This window comes from Belonocnema kinseyi, chromosome 6 (genome assembly GCF_010883055.1).
Source record: "Belonocnema kinseyi isolate 2016_QV_RU_SX_M_011 chromosome 6, B_treatae_v1, whole genome shotgun sequence".
Taxonomy (NCBI): Eukaryota; Metazoa; Arthropoda; class Insecta; order Hymenoptera; family Cynipidae; genus Belonocnema; species Belonocnema kinseyi.
The window spans coordinates 145,051,758-145,073,070 of NC_046662.1; the positions used below are offsets into that span (position 1 = coordinate 145,051,758).

The 21,313-nt window shown below is 39.8% G+C and overlaps 1 protein-coding gene across 7 annotated transcripts in view; it reads left to right on the forward strand.

Annotated features, from left to right (window-relative positions):
- The window catches only part of LOC117175653 (diphthine--ammonia ligase), a 266,248-nt gene that overhangs the window by 50,855 nt on the left and 194,080 nt on the right, over positions 1 to 21,313 (forward strand). For all 7 annotated transcript variants that reach the window (XM_033365366.1, XM_033365368.1, XM_033365370.1 and 4 more), the window contains exon 5: positions 5,397 to 5,577. In XM_033365366.1, coding sequence (XP_033221257.1) covers positions 5,397 to 5,577 — 181 coding nt within the window. The remainder of the gene's footprint in view (positions 1 to 5,396; positions 5,578 to 21,313) is intronic.

The window sequence follows — 21,313 nt, forward strand, 5'->3', positions numbered from 1 at the left end:
GCGTTTGCTCATAGTGGACCAAAAACGAATTCGTGTGACAACTTCCCAGCAGAATTTGGCATTATTTTCGCGTAAGCCGACCGAGTTTTTGCGCCGATTCATCACCATGTATAAAACCTGGATCCACTACTACACTCCTGAGTCAACGCAACAGTCAAAACAGTGGGGCCCACCGGGCCAAAGTGCTCCGAACGTCCGAAAACGCAACAATGGGTCGGAAAGGTTATGGCCTCCGTATTTTGGGATGCACATGGCATAATATTCGTGGACTATTTTGAAAAAGGTAAAACCATAACCGGAGCATACTATTCATCATTATTGGACCGATTGAAAATCGAAATCGCCGAAAAACGACCGCAATTGAAGAAGAAAAAACCGTTTTATCATCACGACAATGCGCCTGTCCATTCATGCTTAATTGCACAAGCAAAATTGCATGAAATCGGCTTCGAATTGGTTCCTCAGCCACCGCATTCACCAGACCTGGCCCCCCGCGACTATTACTTGTTGCCTAACCTGAAGAGATGGCTCACCGGTAAGCGTTTTTACTCAATGAGGAGCTCATAGCTGAAACTGAGGCGTATTTTGGAGACCTTCCCATCGAGTACTTTTTGGACCGTATCAAAAAGTTAGAAAATCGTTGGACTCGCTGTATCGACCTAAAAGGAGAGTATGTTGAAAAATAAAACCGACTTTGGCCAAAAAAACGTCTCCGTGTTTCATTTTTCAGGGACTTATCAGACTTCCTAGTACTATTGTTTATCCTACGTAATGCGAAAGAGTAGAATATAAGTATTAGTTAAGTTAGACTAAGGATGTAATTGTAAATATATGTACAGGGAGCGGAGGCCCTCAAACTTCTCCCACCATCCATTACATCCTTTACATCGAAGTTTCGGTTTCTAGTTTTCTCTAATACTACTCTCATGTTCAGGCATTTTGTCGTATAAATTATTTCCGTTACGTTGAGTAGAATAGCGATACTTACGTTTAAAATTGGAAGCAGAAACGTTAAAAATTGTCTAGAGAACCGTGTCTGTTCTGGCGAGATGTGAAAGAAAATTCAAATAATTCAAAACAAAAACCAAAAAAAACTCGATGAATCTTGATAAATTATATAAATTGCTCGAGTTTCAAAATAAAAAATTTCAAATTTTAGAACCGCAAGCCTCTGGAGGACCCCGAGTTTCGAGTGTATATCAATTCTGTTAAAAGTCCTAGGATAATTTTTTTCTGGTTTGTTCTGGTTGCATTTGCAGTTTTTGGTTTGAACTATCCTATACCTTCAGGTCATATAAGTACAGAAGTTGGATCAGTTGCTGACCATTCTCATTACCATGTATTTTGAACCCAATGAGACATGCTATTTAGTATTTTGCTGAATTGTTTCAACGCTAAACAGAACAATAATGCACTGAAGGAGTCCCCTTTAAAGATACCCATTGTCACGAACGTTTATCTATTTATCCTCGGTTGTCCATTATCAAAATACTTCATACTGGTACAAAAAGCATCATCGCACGACTTAGAAAGACGATAACGCATGGGTGGATTTTGTAAATTTATTAAACTTCATGCAAACAGTCATGGCGACAGCGTAAGGGTGTCATTCTCTTCGCCTTAAGAATATAACTTATCTGCAATTATAGCTGTAAGGCATTAATAAATTGTTGGAAGATAGGCAATCGGTCGAAATTCAGATAAATTATAAACGCTTGGTTCTTCAGGCAACATACACCTCTGAGCATAAAGCCTGTTATCATATCATTATGAATCAACCCTCATCTAATCAATCATCATTTTCGACGATCTTCTGAAAACACCTTGCCAACGCTGGATAGACACTTGTCGGGTATTTGTATAAGAAATTGTGCACCACGTTTGTTATTGCTTGCTCTTTCTTTTTCTAGTTGGAATCATGTCAATATTATGGTGCTTGTGTTACAATGACATCCATATATTACGTGATCGTGAATCCGGCTATGGATCCGGTTGTTGATCTCCATTATCCCTAGCTCCAGTTCCTTAAGCTTCAATCAGCTCCTTTTCATCCACACCTTCCAGAGGAAAGTTGTTAATCAATAGGAAGCTGATGTCCCACCTCCAGTTTAATTGTAGCTATTCCAACACTCGAAAGCAAATTGTTGTTAACTATTGAGCGTTTTTGGTCTTCTAGATTCTGTTTCTTTCCATTTCAATCGAACATAAATGGCATGATGGCTTTTTTGTGCTGCTTGATCTTGCGATGCATTTTTTCCCGCTGAACCAACCTGTAGTTTAATCTTTATTTCAAGGTCTTCGTAGAAAAGTAGATTAATCCTGTTGTCTTTCACCTTAGCGATAACATCTCATACTGCAACTTTCTGTACATAAGATACTTCGCAGCAAAGTTCGTCCTAAATTTATATTCCTTTTCGCTTTGAGTTTCAAACTTCGCACTTTCATAATAGAGACGCGATAATTCCTCTTTCATTGTAATTTCCAATTGATGCTCTCTCACAGTAATTCAGTTGCGGTAAATGACTGCAAATTACTAACTGTTTACCGTTTGTCACAGATGCTTCTGTTGGCAGGTAAAAAGGGTACCAAGAATAAGTAAGTTTATTCTGGTTAGAAGTGGACTATTGGAAAGAAAAAGCCGACGATTCAATGGTCTAGGCTAGTTTCGTTAGTCGTCTTCTTGCTTGAATTATATTATTATGTTAGAGTACTCTGAGATTGGATAAATTCTAAAATCTATAACTTCAAATTGTGGAAACTATTAGAATTTTTTGTTAAACGAAAATCAAGAATATTTTAGAGAATGAAATTATTTCTTAGATATGGGGAAAAAACGAACGGGAAATGGTTAGAGACTTCGTCTAATTTGAATAAGCCGTTTGTAGCAGTAGCTTGGTAGTCTGTACTGTCTTCGTAATTTTGGTTATCTTTAATTGATATTGTTTCTAAGAGAATTTCTGAAAGATTGGTTTATTTGCGCATGAAAGGATTTAAATTACAATTCCTTGTTTTTGGAATATTCTTGCAATGGTCAAGTTTTAGTTATCTGCGGGTGGAATAAGTAGAGTAATGAAAATAATTAGTAGTTTTTGAATCTTGCTTATACAAATTGAACGGGTCGAAGTCCCATATCACTGAGTTTATCTGTATGTCACCTATTGTACTGTGCCTTTGGATCTAGTCATCACCCATGAGGCCGGCTTTCGTCTTGAAAGCATTTGGTTTTTTTAGTACTTGGAACCTGCATGTTACTCCAAATGCCACCAAGTCCATTACAGGTTTCAATGTGTAGATTTTATGCGAGTGAACTTGTTTTTTTTTTTCGAATTTCAAGTGGCTTGTGTGTTTAACAAGGGTAATTTTAAATATAGCGCAGAAGCTAAATGAAAACTTGTGATAGGATATTTTGAAATCTTCATTTGTAAATATTCTTAGTAGGTTCTCATCATCTGCAGAACAGGCGCTTCTCCGATGAAAAATATTCTAGTAGGATCATGCCTTGTGCCGTAAAGGAAAAAATCAGCAGAAATTCATGCAACATTCATAACTTCAGCTGAAACTTAGAAAACCACTTTTCGAGAACCATTATATCAGGTTTTATTCGATTTCATCAGGAAGCATCGCGATTCTCGCTAATTCCAAAGCTTTTTGGAAGAAATCCAAAAATTTCTAGAATTTCCGGAAAATGAAAAACTGATAAATAACCCGAAATTTCAGTTTTCTGCAAGGTAATTTTGAATCAAAATGCGCAAGTGCAATATCTAGCTAAAGTAATCATGCTCAAAGCGTGCAAGCGCAGCAGCTACAAGAAGTAATTTTGGTTAAAGAGTGCAAGCGTTAGCAGCTGCAAAAAGGCTTTTTATAACTGCTTTTTATGTAATTTGGAATCTTTTTGGACAGTAATGTATTTTCGAAAATTAGAACAGAATCGAGCATACCAAACACGCTTATTTTAGGATTAGGAAATTACTTTTCATGCATTTCCTTATCATTATTAATTATAAATATTATATTTGAATATTTATACAATTCAAAATCAGCTCGCCAAAGTAGCCAATCTCGGATCGGTTCTAAATAGTTCTCTCAACTCGGCAATCAAGATTAGGGCTATTAACAGGTTTTCACCCAAGAAATTTTTTTTGCGTGATGGACTTTGTTTGTCAACACTACGTTTTCGATCTCAAAAATTCACAGGTTATGAATTTCGAGGTTCCAGGAAGCTAATTTTGAAATTGAGAATTTTTTGTTTTGCATTTTAACCCCCGTTACTGGAACAGCTTAATAAAGGAAGCGGCCGTGGCGGGCTGAACGTTTTTGGTGGCAGCAGGTACTGCCGCAACATTTTGTCTTGAACCGTTACGGCAACTAGGGCTGCCGCGCGACAGTAGTTTGCCGACCACTGATCTAATGGTCGAATATCGATCTTGAAATTTTATACAGAACCATTCTCATCGAAATAACAAAGCGCCGAATGCATAACAGTAATGCGGAGGTTGACAGGGTGGAGGTTGACAGGATGGCGACAATGTGTCGATTATGTGCAGATACCAACGAAACCATCAAGCAGGTTACTGATGGTTGTCGTGCAATAGTTTAGAGAGAATGTACTCACAAAATTACTGATACGTCGGGCATTATACACCAATATCTTACAATAAACGTAGGGTTTTTAAGAGAATGAATGCCTTTCCATAGATACATTCCAGTGCCTGTTTTAGAAAACAAAAATAACATCCTATATTAAGATTTTACTATACAGACGAATCATTAAATTCGAATCAATTGAATTAAAATCGTAATGCGTGAGCAAAAAATGAAAGAGTCAGCATCATCGATAATGGTTGTCCACTTAACTGGAATTTACAGGCAACCTATACAACCATCATCCATAAGTATAGTGAGCTAAGGCATAAAGTAACAATAATACTGATCAATGTGACCTTGACTGCGGATAATATGGACGCAAGAAGCGCTGAATACCCTGAACATCTAGGAGTCAATTGGGCACTGGTCGGAACTCAGAAAGCTGTTTTATGAAATACCTGTTGCATTGTAAGAAACTTCCGAGCCGTTCAGGAAGTAGGCGAAGTTGACTTAGTTCATAGGTGATGATAAAAAACTGGATTTTAAAGAATACAAAACTAAAGTTTCAAATAAGCTCCGTGCGCGAAGCTCGATTTAAATATATTATCGAATTCGAAGGGCAGGATTCGAAAAGCTCGCGCCCTAGGTGACATTGAATTCAAAACAAAGGAACCTTGAATTCAAGGAAAACGGGGTAGTTGAAAAAATGGTGGGAGTCAGTTTGTATACAGGGAGTGAGCTGGGCCACTAAATTTGCTTTGCCTGTCTATTTTAATTTATACTTAAATCATCGTATTTTCTACATATTTCAGATGCAGTCGGTTGGGGCTTATCTCTTTATCATACCTTTGGCAAAGAAATCAGGAAGATTTGTATAGAGAAATGTTAGAGTGCTCTGTAAATGCAGTAATTATTAAAGTTGCTGCCTTAGGTTTAGAGTCAAAGCACCTTGGAAAGTCTTTATTTGAAATGCATTCTCATCTAATAAAAATGGTACGTAGCTAATTTATCTGCAAAATATTATATAAATAATTTAAAAACAAAACAGCTTAAAAAACATCGCAGGGTCCCACTGTGAGCAACTGTCATTTATGAACGAACGCATCCTCGGGAAGTGGATAGAGAATCCCTGTACGAAGAGTTTCTGCTGAATATGTTTACAATAATTAATGAACAGTTGCGGAAAATTGAGGCTTTGGATGGAAAAAAGAAGATATAGAATTATTTTGCTGGAGTCGGGAGGCCCCTGAGCGCTTGATAATAAAGTTCCGAATTTTTATTTTTGAAATACACATACAAATTTTAATTAAATGCCGCATCCTTTTCTTTTAATAAAAATAATTGGACCTTTTTTAGTTTTTGAATTTTTTTACAAAAAAGTAGCCTTTTTACTGATAAAAATATTTCGCCTTTTCTTACTTTAACTCGTGACGAAATCAGAACTGTTAAATATAAAGTGGCATTTTTTAGTTAAAGCTTATTATTTTCAATTCAAAAGAAATTATTCACCTCTGGATGCTTTCGTAGACCTTTCTCATCATTATTTTTTGTTTCTTTCTTATTTTTTGCAAACTTTCACTTGGGTGAACCCAGTTTTTCATCATAGCCACGGACTAATTCAAGTGACTGATGAGATGAGCATTTTATAAGTTAATTTAATACGATGCTTGAAACTTTCGGCTATGATAATGTTGTAGGTACACAATTACGAGCATGGTGAAGTTTGGAGCTCTTCCCTTGCCGCTGTCATACTTAAACAGAGCGTTGGAGGTGTCAACATTTACCACTGGATGCTTTCTTAGAGCTATTATTATAAAAAACATTTCTGTGGCGATATGTTGTCACAGGCTTATACTGCCCAATATGTCGAAGGTATTTTTGGTTAGAGTTGGATTTTTATTTGATCATTTTGCACGGGGCTCTCCCGATATATATCATCAGTCACGGACGCATTTTTATAATGCAATCAAGTGATCTGATGAGAGCAGTCTGCCCAGACATATTGGACAAAGCCTGGTTTATTATTATGTGTTTTTATTAAACTTTTACTCGGGTAAACCCGGTGATACATCATAGCCACGGACTAAGTCAAGTGACTGATGAGATTAGAATATTATAACTTAATTCAAATAATTTAATACGGTGGTTGAAACCTCCTGCAATGATGTTGTAGGTATACAATTACGAGCGGCCACGAGCTTTGAAGGTGACAACAGTCACCTCTGGATGCTTTCTTAGAGCTACCATCTGCCACTCCACGGGTTTTTAGTCGCTCGCTTTTTGATGATCAAGAAAGTTTTTCACAATGCGACAGGTGTTTAATAAAACCGCCTTCTGAGGTGCTGCCAATACCCTACTGACTCCTAAATGTTCAAGATGTTCAGTGCATCTTGCGTGCACATTGCCTGTAGCCGAAATCACAATGGGATGAATGGATGTATGATTCACATTCCTCCATATGGTCTTCACTTCATGCCTTAACTCGCTATACTTGTGGATCTTGGTTGTATAGGTTGACTGCAAATTTCGGTTAAGCGGACAAGCAATGTCGATGATGTAGACTCTTCCACCTTTTTTTTTCTCGCATCACGATGTCAGGTCGATTGGCCCGGATGTAATGATTCGTTCAGATAGTGACATCCCAATATAAGATGTAATCTTCGCTTTCTAAAACGGACATTGGAATGTATCTATGGAAGGGCACCCATTCTTTTAAGAGTCCTAGGTTTAGGGCAAGTTGTTAATGTATAATGCCCACTACATCATTATGTCTGTGCGTATATTTTCTCTGAGCCATTACGCGACGGCAATCAATAATGTGTTCGATGGATTCGTTGGTATCTCCACATAATCGGCACTGGTCAACCACGTCTTGATGTAACACGTGTTTGCGATAATTCTTGGTGCTGAAAACCTTGTCCTGTATTGCAATGACGAATCCTTCCATCTCTGGATACAGAACACCCTTTCTTAGTCAAATATTAGATGCGCCTCACTATCCACTTCACTTTGATCCAAGGTGTTGGGGTGCTCGCCATGGATGGCTTTCTGCCTCCATTGTATTTTTAATTCCTCTATGGTTTTTAACCTGATATTCAAGGCCCCATCTGAGGGCAAATTTAAGGGTGTGATTTCAAGATCCGCTTGACAGATGGTTCTGTAAAGCGCAACATTTCGTTTGCTGTTAAAATAGTCTCGTAACTGTATAACTTGTGACTTACACAATTTTTTGACATCTACAACGCCTCTACCCCCTAAAGGTCGTGGTAGAACTATCCTTTCAATCGCTGAAATTCTGTGGTGCATTCGGTGCTTCGTCATTTCTACGCGAACAATTCTGTTTAACTTTTCAAGGTCGGTGTTAAACCATTTTATGAGCCCGACGGAGTACGTGAGGACAGGGATGGCATATGTGTTCATCGCCCTGATTTTGTTTGCCGAGTTGAGAAAAATCTTCATAATTAATCTGAGTCTCGTAGTAAAGGAAGTCATTAGGCTTGTCTTAACTATCGTATGTTGAATACCCTTAGATTCAAGAATACCCAGATATTTATATAATTCGCCTGCAGCCATTGCCTCGATGTCATTTTCGAACTCGTTCTCTAACTCTGCGGTCCCCAATTCCCCTCTGATTAAATGCACTATTCTGCATTTATCTAGTCTGAACTCCATATGGATATCATTGGAAAACTGCTTTGTGACATGGCTTAGAAAGTCAATAATGCATGGACAGTTTTTGTAAAGTTTTAAGACTTCAAGCAAATAGTCATGCGGAACGGAAGGAAACGCTTGCTTGTAGTCAATGTATGCCATGTGTAAATTCCTTTGATGCTTACGAGCTTGAATTATGGCAACAGCGTCTATAGTGACTAGATCTTTACAGCCTCGTGAGTTTTTACAACATCCTTTTTGTTCTTCTGTGAGAATGTCATTCTTGTCGCAATGAGAATATACCTTATCTGCAATGATAGCTGTAAGACATTTATAAATTGTTGGAAGACAGGCTATCAGTCGAAAGTCAGATGGATTTTGAGCGTCAGGTTTTTTTGTTATCATATACGTAGTACCTTGGAGCATAAAACCTGGCATCAAGTCTGGGTGTTCAATGTCCTTCTGAAAACACCTTGCCAACGCAAGATGCACACTCGTCAGGTACTTGTACCAGAAGTTGTGCACCATGTCCGGACCTGGAGCTTTCCAATTACTTGCCCTCTTCAAGACAAGTGAAACATCCAAAGCTGTGATGTTTGTTAGGTACATTTATGGGCTATTGCTTGCCCTTGCTTACTGCAGTTTGAACCACGCAGTGTCCAAATTGCACCTGTTCATTTTTCCTAAACACCCGACCAGTAGTTAGTCATATCTTCCAATTGAGGGACTTCGGTGTCTTGGTGGTTATTTGGCTTTACTCTCAGTTCACGATAAAACCCTCTTTCATCTGTCTGAAAGTTTTGGTTTTGTTGCCTTCGTGCATTACGTTTCTTGTACCGATGCAGTTTGGCAGTAAAAACATCAAGTCTCTGTCGTTGAGAGTCTAAAATTTCATCCAATATTGCTGGTGTTATTGTCTCGATGTTCCGAGGGTGGATGATTTTAGTAACATGGTTCATCAGCTTTCTGGTTCTATTTCCTTTATTATATTGAGTTAATCGACCCAATTTGCACCTTACTTTGCTGACGTCCATATCCAACGTGATCTTCCATGGTGGATCTCGATCCCTTGCTGGGACAAAAACTGCATTTGCAGGCCTAGTTTTCCGCTGCACAGTATACAGGAATTTGCACCTCTAACGTATTTTGTGCTACGTTCAAATACGTCGGTAAAACCTTGCTGTCGAGATGTGCTATTAGTGCACGCAGATAATTTGTGATGTTCATTTTGGGCAGAGAATGCCTCAGTTTTGGTTGTACATATCTAAACTCTAGTAAAGCATGACCAAAATCCTTTTCCAGGTGCTGTAGTTCTTCTGAGATTTCCCTATCTACATCATCGTTAGTAATATCCGGATGTGGTTCTAATGGATTCGGTGCATGATGTTCATTATCCCTATCACCTATGCCTTCAGCATCAATAAAATCATCGTTATCCACATCTTCCAAGACGAGCTCATCAATAGGAAGCTGCCGTTGCACTTCCATTTTGATAGCAGCTATTTCAACAGCCGAAAGCAGTCTGTTTACAGATATTGAGCGTTTTCGATCTGCCAGATTCTGCTCGTTTATTTTTGTGGCTAGCTCTGGGTATTTAAGTAAGAAGAGTCTATGATGTTCTCTCCTCACACTTTGCCCACATTTCTCTGCCAAAAAATAAAGGCGCATAACATCTCTTTTCATATGGTATGTCCATTTTCGTCGCGTTTTTGTTTCCTAAACCTCTGCTTCTGCCTCTGGTTGTATAAGATCATCCACCTCTGGAGGATTTGGCGGTGTTAGATCATCAATTGGTTGAGGAAGAACATTAATTGCTCCTGCTTGACCATTTGTAGCGGCTTTCTCTAACTGATGTTCATTGCCGTCGTTTTTCCACGCCAAATCAACCTGTTGTTTAATCTCCATTGCTCGGTCTACTGTAATATGCAGATTAGTCCTAATGTCTTTCACCTTAGCGGTAAGATCTCTTAGTGCGAGCTTTTGTATATTAGGACACTTCGCAGCAAATTTTGTTCTTAAATTGTTTCCTTTTTCCTTGTTTGTTTCAAACTTCGCACTTTCATAATAGAGACGCACCAATTCCTCTTTCATTGTGGTATCCCAATTGATGCTCTTGCATGGTATTTCTGTCGAGGTGGTTGGCTGCAAATAGCTAGAGCTAGCCAAAGCATCCTCAGCAGGCACAGTTGATGTTCCATTGCTTACCGTTTGTCGCAGATGTTCTTGCTGGCCAGCTGTTTGATTAGTAAGATCTGCCTGACCTTTTCGCAGCTCACCATTGCCACCGTATCGCATGCTTTGGCCCCGAGCGGTGGCTCCAGGGGCGCCCCGACGATCCTCGGGAAGCGCCATGCGTTTCAAAATCTTAAATATATTCTCCTTTTTTTATTGATGGGTTTTGGTGTTCTACTTAGTCCCTCTCCTCTTCGTTATCAGCCTATTTGGCATTGGAAACCCTGTCAGTAGCAATGCTACCTCCAACATTGCCGTCAAAGTCATGAGAGGAGAGCTCAAGCCCTACCGCGGCATCAACGCGGAACACCTTCGGGATCATTATTATTATTATTATTGTTATTCTGAGCTGAGACCGTAACAGCCCTTGTCCCTATAATTTTGGCCTCTGTGCAATCAAAGACCAATCTAAACTTACTTTGATGTTCCTTTATTAGGAAAAAGTTCATTTCTTCAGTGATTATCCTACTGGCAATGCTTACATCTGGCTTGGGCCCAGAAGAATTTTCTCCTGCTGCTAGTTGTGCTAGCCTGTCAAATATCTCATTGCCCGTGATGCCACGGTTGATGCCCTTGGTGCCTCGTTGTTAACCCATTCTTTCTTCATGGATAGGCTAACTCGATACTTCTTGTCGAAGAGGTAGCGCTTGGGCATTTTATATCTGAGTAGACTCAGACTCGGCATCCTCACGATATTGATTGTGATCCGCACTGCTGTCGAGCTTCTTCTGTTGCTTACCATATTTAATATTCAAGCCGCCTTCACAGCCAGGGCCTTAAAGGAGAGATGGAGGGGCTCTAAACCTATTACTGCCCCAAGGGCCAACGCGGGGGTCGACTTTAAGGTATCAGTAACGCCTCTGCGAATCAGTCCCCTGATCCTTTTCATTTGAGACTTCACAGTGGACAGTTCGAACATGCTCCACCAGACCACCGCCTCATAGGTTAGCCTATGTCGCAAGATCGCTGTGTAGATCCACATAAGTGTCTCCGGTTTCCAGCGCCAGCTTTTCCTTATGGCTCTTCTACAGAGTCATAGAGTCTTTATTGCTTTCTGTAAAAACTTTTAATGTGTTAGTTCCATAACAGCTTCTTATCCAGAATGACTCCTAGATATTTAGCTCGTTCTTTGATTTGCAGTTATCCTTTTACTTTCAATGTACTCGTGGTTCCCCACTTATACATTGGAGTGAATATAACCGCGTCTATCTTGCCTGGATAGATTGATAGTCCAGTTTTCTTGCGACATGACTCCAATATCCCCAATGCCTGCTGCATTACTCGGAAGGGCACATCTAGATGCTGGCCGCACATGATCACCAGTATATCGTCCGCAAAGCCTATCGCGTGGGGACCCTGATTCTTGACGTAGTTAAGTTCTTCTTAGCCACCATGTGGTAGGTCCATTCCACGACCGGATGAGGTATAACCGGGCAGGGGCCCACGTGACTCTTGGGGGGGGGGGATAACAATGCCGTTGTATAGCCTCCGTTTCGGGCCCAGTTGGGCCCCAGGAGGCTTTGGTTGCCTTAAAGGTACCACCGACTTTTTCCCAACCTTGTAAAGCCCGGAAAATGTGACTTGTCCAGTTGAGCCAAGGTATCCTCGTCCGACTCTGAGTATCATACGTCGGGCAATTTCAGAGTTCCGAGAATAGCATCTGGGTTTCGAGAAAGCAGCTTATCTAGTCTTGACGCCTCTACTCCTTTCTTGATATCTGTGAAAAAGTTGACCCAGCTTTCTTGCTTAGCTTTACGTATTGCTCCTCTATATTTATCCCTCATCGTCGTAAATGAGGTCCGTAGTACCCCCGTTTTGTCAGTACTGGAACGTCTGATCTTCTCTCTGGTTTCACTGTGAAGCTCTTCGAGTTTCCCATTGCACCAGTGTGTTTCCCCAGCCTTTCAGACTCTCGTAGGTCGACTATTACTTTCATAAGAAGATTTGATGGCTTCCGAGAAAATCTTCGCTCCCATATACAGGGTATTCACGTCTCTGATTGATATGAGTACCTCTGAAAGTGCACTCTATAATTTCTTGGAAAACTGATCCCAGTCCATTCTTCTTGGATTTCCGTCCCATTTAAGGACCGCGGGTGAAATGGATTTTCACACTAACTCTAACTGTGAGTGATCTGAGAGAGCGGGTTCATCTGAGATTCTTCACTTCTTGATATTATCTCTAAAACTATTGGTACAGAGTGATGTCAATCAACTTACAATTATGTGAGTTGATGCACGTGCTACCCGCAACGTGTAGTGGAAGTTAGCATCACACCCTAGCAGAAGAAGAAGTGATACATGTGAAAGTAAGCGAGATACATGTGTGCTTTGGAGCCATGCCCCTCTGCATAAGTGCAGATTCGCATTTGCTGTGATGCAGGTTAATTTGGGTAATGGTTAGACTGGGAGGAGACATTTAGGTCTGCCCCCGATCTCACTCTGTCCTGACAGATGCCTCCCGTCACGAGGACGCTGTTTCAAGTGAGGGATTGAATCCGTTCAACCGTCGGAGAACCACAGACGGGTATTCCAGTTAACCTGGGAACCACGCCGTAGCCCTCAACATCTTTTAGAGCAATTCAACCCCATCCACCTTAAGAGCTGCACCTACGAAAAGCCTTTTCTCGAGCACAGCCTTTTGTAGTTAAACTTCAGCCGCTAGGTCGGCTGCAAAAAGTACAAAGACGCCTCCCTTACAGAAGAAGATTTCGAATTTTTTCCATTGATCTGAGGACACTTTCGAGCGCCCTCTAGGTGGCCTCCCTAAAGAGTTCAAACTGTTCTCTGAGACCCTTTCTCTCTTATGGACCTCAGTGCTGTTTATCGGCGGTAGAGTCGCCGATTTTAAAGCTCCTGCAGCTGATCTACTAGCCTGCTGAGCTTTCCTCTTTAGCCTCCATTTCCGGGAGCAGTTGATGCCTTTTTTCTCTTTCTGAGGGACTATTGGCCGCTCCCGTTTCCTTCGCCTCAATTAGAGAGACCGTCAATCCCTCAGCTCCCAGGTGAGCTGGGGGCTCATCCGCTACCTGAGTTTGGCTTGCCGGAGAGGCATATTGGGATTAAAGGATTATTTTAGACCCGCTGGGCCCAACCCTTCTCTCCCTTCCACTACCTCCCTTTCTCCTTCTTCCTTCGATTTTGTTTTTGCGTGATGCATTTTGTTTTTACGAGTAGTTAGAGAAATAACAGGTCCCTGAGGCGCCGTTAGGATACTTTCGTAACCCCTAGGTGCCAAAGTGCCATGTGCACGATCTCTCTACACCAATGGCTTACGGGGGTTGTTTCTTGGTTGCTGTGCGGGCTGTAGGTAATTCTTGTCCCGATTCCAAAAACGTTGGCCCGTGTTAACTAGGTTCTTTTTTTTATAGAGAGCCTTTTTTATCTCACTTAGGAGAGGCCGTTTATAGGGATCCTATCATCTATATCCATACACATGCAGGCCGAGATCCGTTTGACCTCCATATGCCATACGCGTCAGCCGTACTACCAGATACAGGGTGTTACCATCTCAAGGGGAGGAAACATTAGTAGATTTATACTAAAAATTATCTTCTTTTTTAATCAAATGAAAACCTTCATTGCATTTATATTATGAAATTTTTTACAGCTTTCATTAAAGTATTTATATATAACTTCAAAAGGAAAATATCAAAGTCCAGACATCTCGTACGAAAAAAGGTCTTCTTACCGTATTAAGTAGATAATGCCCATTGCATCTCAGAGCAAAATGTTCAGCACCAAAATTAAACTATAGGAAATTCTGAAAAATTTTAGGGCAAAATAACTATTCCTCGGGGTAAATTACTCGTGTTCAGTGTTTTTAAAATACTTCACTTTTTGTTGACGGACGCAGTACATTTTCCAGTACATACAGATCCTTCCGAATAGAAAGGATCAAAATTTCAGGGTCATAACTCATGACCTATATGAGCTATAACATGGTATTGTTATTTGATTTTATGCGGAATTTAGTCTCTATTATTTGTTCTTTTGAAGTTTTTTTTGTAGGTTATCTAGGATATATACGAAACGAACAGTTTCGAAAAACTTTTTTTTTGCTGTAAATAGCTCAAAATAGCACAAAAAATTATTATTTTTTAGTCATAAACTCAAACTAAATTTAGATTTAAATAGAATTTCCGGCCATGCAACTTTTTCTCTTGCAGCCCTTATGTAGCTGCGCGAAGAAGTGAATTATTTTGAAAAACTGAACACGAGTAACTTGCTCTGAAAAATAAGTCAAAATCGGTCAACCTTGTGAGGCTAAACTCATGACCTGTTGGCGCTAGATCATTGCATTTTTTTAGTGTTACTCGAAATTGCTTCCACTTAAAATTTTTGTTGTAAAATTAACAGGTTCGAAATTAGAGATACAAACTTCAGAATTAGGTTTTTTGTCTCTTTAAAAAAAGTCAGGTGAACATTTTGCTCTAAAATGCAATAGGACGGATCAGTCTAGGCAAACACGATTTTTGGAACTTTTTTCAAAAATATTTCCGGAACGCACATAACCTACTTAATACGATATAAAAGTACCAGATGCCTGGACTATCATGTAATATTTTAAAGATTATTTTTGGTTAAAAAAAATCCAGAAAGTATATGCAGGTATGTATACAAATAGAGGTGAGACAGAGGACACGCGGGATACATGAAAGGAAACGTGTACGGATTTTTCATTTTTAATACTCTTATTAAGGTCTCTACAAGTGGAAATATTGAAATATTTTAATATTTTTCAGAATAAAATCGTAAATAGCGTGATTTCATAATCTTCATAGAAAAATGCAAAATCGCGTTTTGAGTCGATAAAGGCACGTACGAGTTTTCATTATAAAATCATTAATTACGTGAAAGTGGGTGAAACTATATTAGTGTAAAATAACTCTCTCGGACCGTAACGATTGTAACCTTTTGGCGGGAGTGTTTGTGTGGCTGGGTAAGATAGGTAGAACAATGACACTTGAGCAATTGAGAGGTTCTAATTAATACTGGATCTGCCATGGCTTAACTACTTTTTTTCGTACGAACGTAAATGAGACAACAAAGTATAATGTATGAGTAAAAGAGAGGGAAATATTTCAATAAGATCCCTTGAATATAGGGGGCGATAGAAGTATGCTACATTTTTTGTTAAAAAATTGACTCACCAATCCTGTATGAATTCATCTTTCTATCTTCGTCAACCACAATCTCTTTCATGTGTTACAAAAATACGAAGACACGCACAAATAGAGCTCTTTTTTTAAATCTAACGTTTACTTTTGAGTCTGTCTATTTTGGCATGAAGACGCGCCATTTTTAGATTGCGTTCAGAAAAGAATGATTATAAACGATGATTTTCCATTTTTTATTGTATTTGAATAAAAAATCTGTAAAATACTCTAAGACAGAGTTCTTTAGCATTTTTTTTAACTACTATTTTAATTAAGCCTAAAATTTCGAGAAAACTTCCTTAAGCCTTCCTAAACAAGTTTTTCATTGCCAGTTTTCGACTGTTCAAAATTCCCTTGACTTCCGAAACGATCGAAGTTGTTTGTGCACGAATTACGCAACGATTCGGCAAAAAATGATTAACTTTTTTTTAAATAAATATTTTCAACTTTTGATAACGTCATCGGTCGCAGAGCATGACTACGCATACTTCTTATGAGTTTCAAAGAAAACTATTGAAAAGAACCATTTTTTTTCGCAATTTGAAGTGAAACGGCGAAATATTTTAATCAGATATAAAAAATACAGCTTTTTGTGAATAATTCAAAAATTTACAGATACAAAGGTGTAGTAGGCTGATGAGAGAACTTGCTAATTGACAGGAGCGTCTGCAAAAAAGCAGCAGCCCATCATCGCGTCTTGTCAATGGTCTGGATTGACTACTGAAAGCTGTCGATTCAACCTTGAAGGTTTGAAGGTTCATACACACATAGGGAGATTCATAAAGAGATCGATTTCACATTGAAAAACTGAATGTACTATCTCATCTAAATATTATCGTGTGACAAAGAGCAACCTCACCTTCATTATCGCGAACCTAAGGCCACTACTAATGTATTTTATATGGATGTCTTGAAGATCTATGATTCTGGTAAAAGCAATCTTCAAAGTGCTTTAAATGTGGTTAATGGGCACATAATAGAGATTGGAATGGAGTTAGGATTGGACAAAAATGCCAAGATCTACCTAAAGAAAGGAAAGATTGTTTGCGTTTCCAATGACCCTGAGTTTATCTATGGATATAAGTATTATTAGACATCTTGACAGTGGAGATACCTATACATAACTGGCCTTGCTTTAAAGCCGCATAAATACCTCCATGCTAATCCCACTCCTTTCCACCTCTTCACACTTCTCCAACCAGTGCTCCACTTTTGCATCCCCCTTCACGCACAATTGACACAACCTGTTCTCTCTATAAAGTCAGAACCTATTATAATCCTCCATGCATCCGCATCTCATTCTCGCTATAAGTTCCTGACTTCCTTGCTCTCCTTTCTCACACAAATATTGCGCTCTCTTTCTTGGCATAATCCACACATAGTTGTCGTTAAACCTTGACTCTTATTCTCTCCCTCTGCTCTCTCTCTCTCTCTCTCTTCATGCCATTATTTTTAACCATCTAATATATCTCCTTTCCTTCCTCGTGCATTCTTCTCACTCAATCCATCTGCAATTCATTCGCCCTAAAATACATTTTCCTTTCCACCTCCATCTTTCCATCCCTACGTATATTCTCTTTTAAAGCATCTTCGCTATTTTCTACCAGTACTTTGTCATTTGCATATGCGAGTATTCATATTCTGACTCCTTGTACCCTAACTCCTCCTACCATTCCGGTCGCTGGCTTACCCTTCCCTCGTCCCCTATACATCCAGAAACTCTCCGAGATTCCCTCCCCTCCTCTCACCCTATCTTTCGTCTCGTTATATACCTCCGTTACCCTCTCAATCAGGCCTCCCTCTACTCCCCTCTCTTCCATCCCCTCCCAGAACCTCGCCCTATCCACCGAAAGGAACGCGCCTTTTAGACATTTGAAAAATGCGTACACTTTTGCATCCTTTTTTAGCTAATTCTCCATTAACCACTTGCTGCAAGACTTTAATATTGTCAATAGTACTCGTTTCCTCCCTAAAGCCCGCCTGCGTCTCCGGCAGTATTCCTTTCTCTTCAACATCCTGCCGCAACAAATCTGCCAAATCATCGCATATATTTTGTACGCCGTATTCATTAGCGCAATACCTCTATAATTCCCCTACTTTCCCCTATCCCCTTTTTTATACAGTGGTAGATCAACCCTTTCCTTCACCCTCTTGGGAATCCCTCCCCCTCCATACTTTTTTTCACTACCCCCTTCAGCCTTTCCCTTACATCTTGTGTGCCAAACAGCCACGCTTCGTTCTTTATCGCGTCCAGTCCTGCTGCCTTAGACCTTTTCAGCATCCTTATCTGTTTCTCTATCCCCTCGTTGTTCAGCTCTTCTCCATCTACCTTCCCCTACCTATTAATTATCCTCCACACTTCCCCATCTGTCTTACACTAGTCAACTCCTCTTCCAGATCTTTTTCCTTTTCCTGCTCTTTCTTCTAATACATCACCCTAAACTTCTTCCTCATTTCTGAGTACTCATCCCTTTTCGCCAAACCTTCCTTCCACTTCCTGTACTTTCTTTTCACCTTTCTCTTCATCATTTCACATTCCTTATCCCTCCAAGGCTTCACCATCCGTTCTTTCTAAATACCTTCTTTTGCACGTACCCTTTCACTTTCTTTTTCAAATCCTCCCATATCTCTTCCACCGACTCCCGCTCATATCTTACCATTCCCAACTGCTCCTGATACTTATCTATCGCCTCCCTCGTCCATGACACCTTCTCCCCTAATGAACCTTTTGCCCCACCCTGCCGTCCGCCATCCTACCCTTTCACCCACAAACTTAAAGGCTGATGATCTGATTCTACCTTCCCTTGCACTGTGAATTTCTCTGTCTCATCTCGCCCTTACATAATCATGATCACATAGTCTTTCACCGATACCCCCTTCTTACTTACATACATGTATTCTCCCTCTTCGTCCCCTGTTACCATACTATTCGCCACCACCCAGCCTTTATCCTCCATCCAGGTTCTTTGAATCTCCTCCTCTGTATTTATTATCTTATCCTTCGATTTCCTTTTGGAGCTCTCCCCTTCCTGGTACAGCCCCCCCCCCCCTAATTCTCGCATTGAAGCTCCCTTAGGACCACCATACTCTCCTCTCTCTCGCTTTCTCTTAGGAAGTCTTCCACCCCTTCTTTAATCCTTTCCATCCCATCCTTACTGTACACAGTCTCAAACTTATACGTTATCCCTTCTATTTTTACTGCCCTTATTGGCGCACGCTCTCTCTCTCTCTCTCTCTCTCTGTATGAACTTCTTGCTCTAATCCATCCCTAACCCCTGTTATAATTCCCCCACAAGCCCTTTATTTCTTCTTTACTCTGACCGCCTTCTGTAGCCTCCGCCTAACCCCCTTGACAACTTTGGCTCTACTCTGTCCCATTTCTTTCTCTACCCACGTCTCTACCAGTCCCACCACATCAAATTCCTTATTATACCTCCAGAAAATCTTATCTTTCTTCTATGGCTCTGCTACGTTCAAGTACAGCACCTTTAATACTCCTCCACCAAATAATAATATTATATAATATATAAAATATTATATTATTATCAGTTCGTCGGTTCCACGATTATACATCTTATGCCATGAAGGTGGATGCGGACTTCACAATCTCTAATGTCCTTATTACGAATTGTTCTAAGTACAGTACAGCTTACACCATTACAAGGGGCAGAGATTTTCCTCTAAAAATGGTTAGGAAGAACGAAATGATTGTCAAAGAAAGCTTTCCTTCACGAAGTCGTGGAGCAAGCCAGAATTTTAAAATCGAAAGTGAGGAAAGTGCATTACTCTTTCAAGATGCTTCGCTTCTAAAAGCCAAGGAAAAGAAAGCAGATGTTGGAAAATTCCGCCAACAGCTACTCCAAAAGGAAATGCACGGAAGCTTTTACAGAAATGTGTAAAAACAGTCTTTGTCGAAGGAGATAATGTTTGCATTTCTCAGATTATCATGGCTTAATTCAGGTACAGAGGGTTTCATTTTCGCGTCCCAGGATGGCGTCATTCCCACCAAAGTATACCGTGACTACATGTTATGTCAAGAAGTTCCCAGCGATTGGTGCAGAGCGTGTAATGCACACGCTGGGTAGCTGGAACACATAATATCTGGTTGTACCAATCACGCGGGAACGACGTATCTAGAGATACAATGCAGCCCTAAGACTGCTTTATTATCGTTTTAATCACTTTTACGATGCTGGCTGTTACCCTGCTCCGCCGAACGCTCCGAGGGAGATAAGAATCAATTGTCAAAACGAGAACTTTCAACTTTTCTGGAACTACGATTTTTAGGCAGCAGTCTCCATTGCAGACTCGAGGCCTGACATCGTTCTTCCAGTGTTTGAGAAACGAATTGTTTGGCAAGGAGAGGGAAAAGGAAGAGAGTTGCCCAGACCTTAAAAGAGAACTGCAACGCCTGTACACAAAATTCTCGGTTAAAGTAAATTTTGTGTATACACGTCATGAAGGAAAGTTCCTGATGAATTGGAGGATTGCATTGAAAATTGATACTAAATGGTTGTTTGGATTATTGAGTTTATTTTTATGCTCGGGATGATTAGTGCCGCCGCAGAGGTATAAAGCAGCATTATGTGGCCAGAGAGATACAGAAAGAAGTGTGATGCAAAAAATCAGCGAGCTTATGGCTTATGCCTTAAAAAAGACCGGTCTGGAAGATGACGTTGTTCGTTGTCACACGATAATTTTCAGATGAGATAGTACATCCAGTTTTTCAAAGGGAAATCAATTACTTCATGAATCTCCCTATGTGTAGGTGAAACTTAAAGCTTTCCAAGAGACAGATGATAAGTCTCCTCCTGTTAATTAACAGGTTCTCTCGGCAGCCTACTACATCTTTGTAGCTACACCTTTTTCTTTTAGGAAAAAAGTTGTAGTTTTTTTAGTTTTTCAATTATTCAGAAAAAAGAAAGTTTGTTTCTCTAATTAAAATATTTTGCTTTTTTTACTTCAAATCGGGAAAAAATCGGTAGTTACTGATAGTTTTACTTAAAATTCATAAGAAGTATTCGTAGTCATGTTCTGTGACCGATGACTTGACAAAAGTTAAAAATGTTTATTAAAAAAAAAAATTAATAATTTTCTGCTGAGCCGCTTCATAATTCTTATACAAACAAATTGGATCGTTTTGGATTCGAGCGAATTTTGAGCAATCGAAAACTGTTAGTGAAAAGTTTGTTCAGGAAGGCTGAAAGAAGTTTTCTAGAAAGTTTAGGCTTAATTAAAATAGTACCTAACAAAATGTTAATGAACTCTGTCTTAGAGAACATGACAGATTTTGAATCAAATGCAATAAAACATGGAAAATCGTGGCTTCTAATCATTCTTTTCCAAACGTAATCATAAAAATGGCGTGTTTTCATGCCTCCATAGACAGAAGCAAAAGTACACGTTTTGAGCGGTGCATAGCGGTGCGTTGGTTAAAAGTATCCAAACTTAAACTCCTTTATTCAAATATGACACAACAAATATGACAGACTCAATACGATGATCAGGCAAAACTCTCGTGCACCCTGAGGACACGGTGCGACCTAAGGACGACCGCCATCTGCATTTTTCTCGCAAGTGTCTTAGAATCTTATCGACACGCAGGGATGCTATTCAGGCTATTAATCAGTAAAAGCTTCGCACCTCCAAGAGCGCCGATGATAAGGACGATTAGCTTAACGGAATATT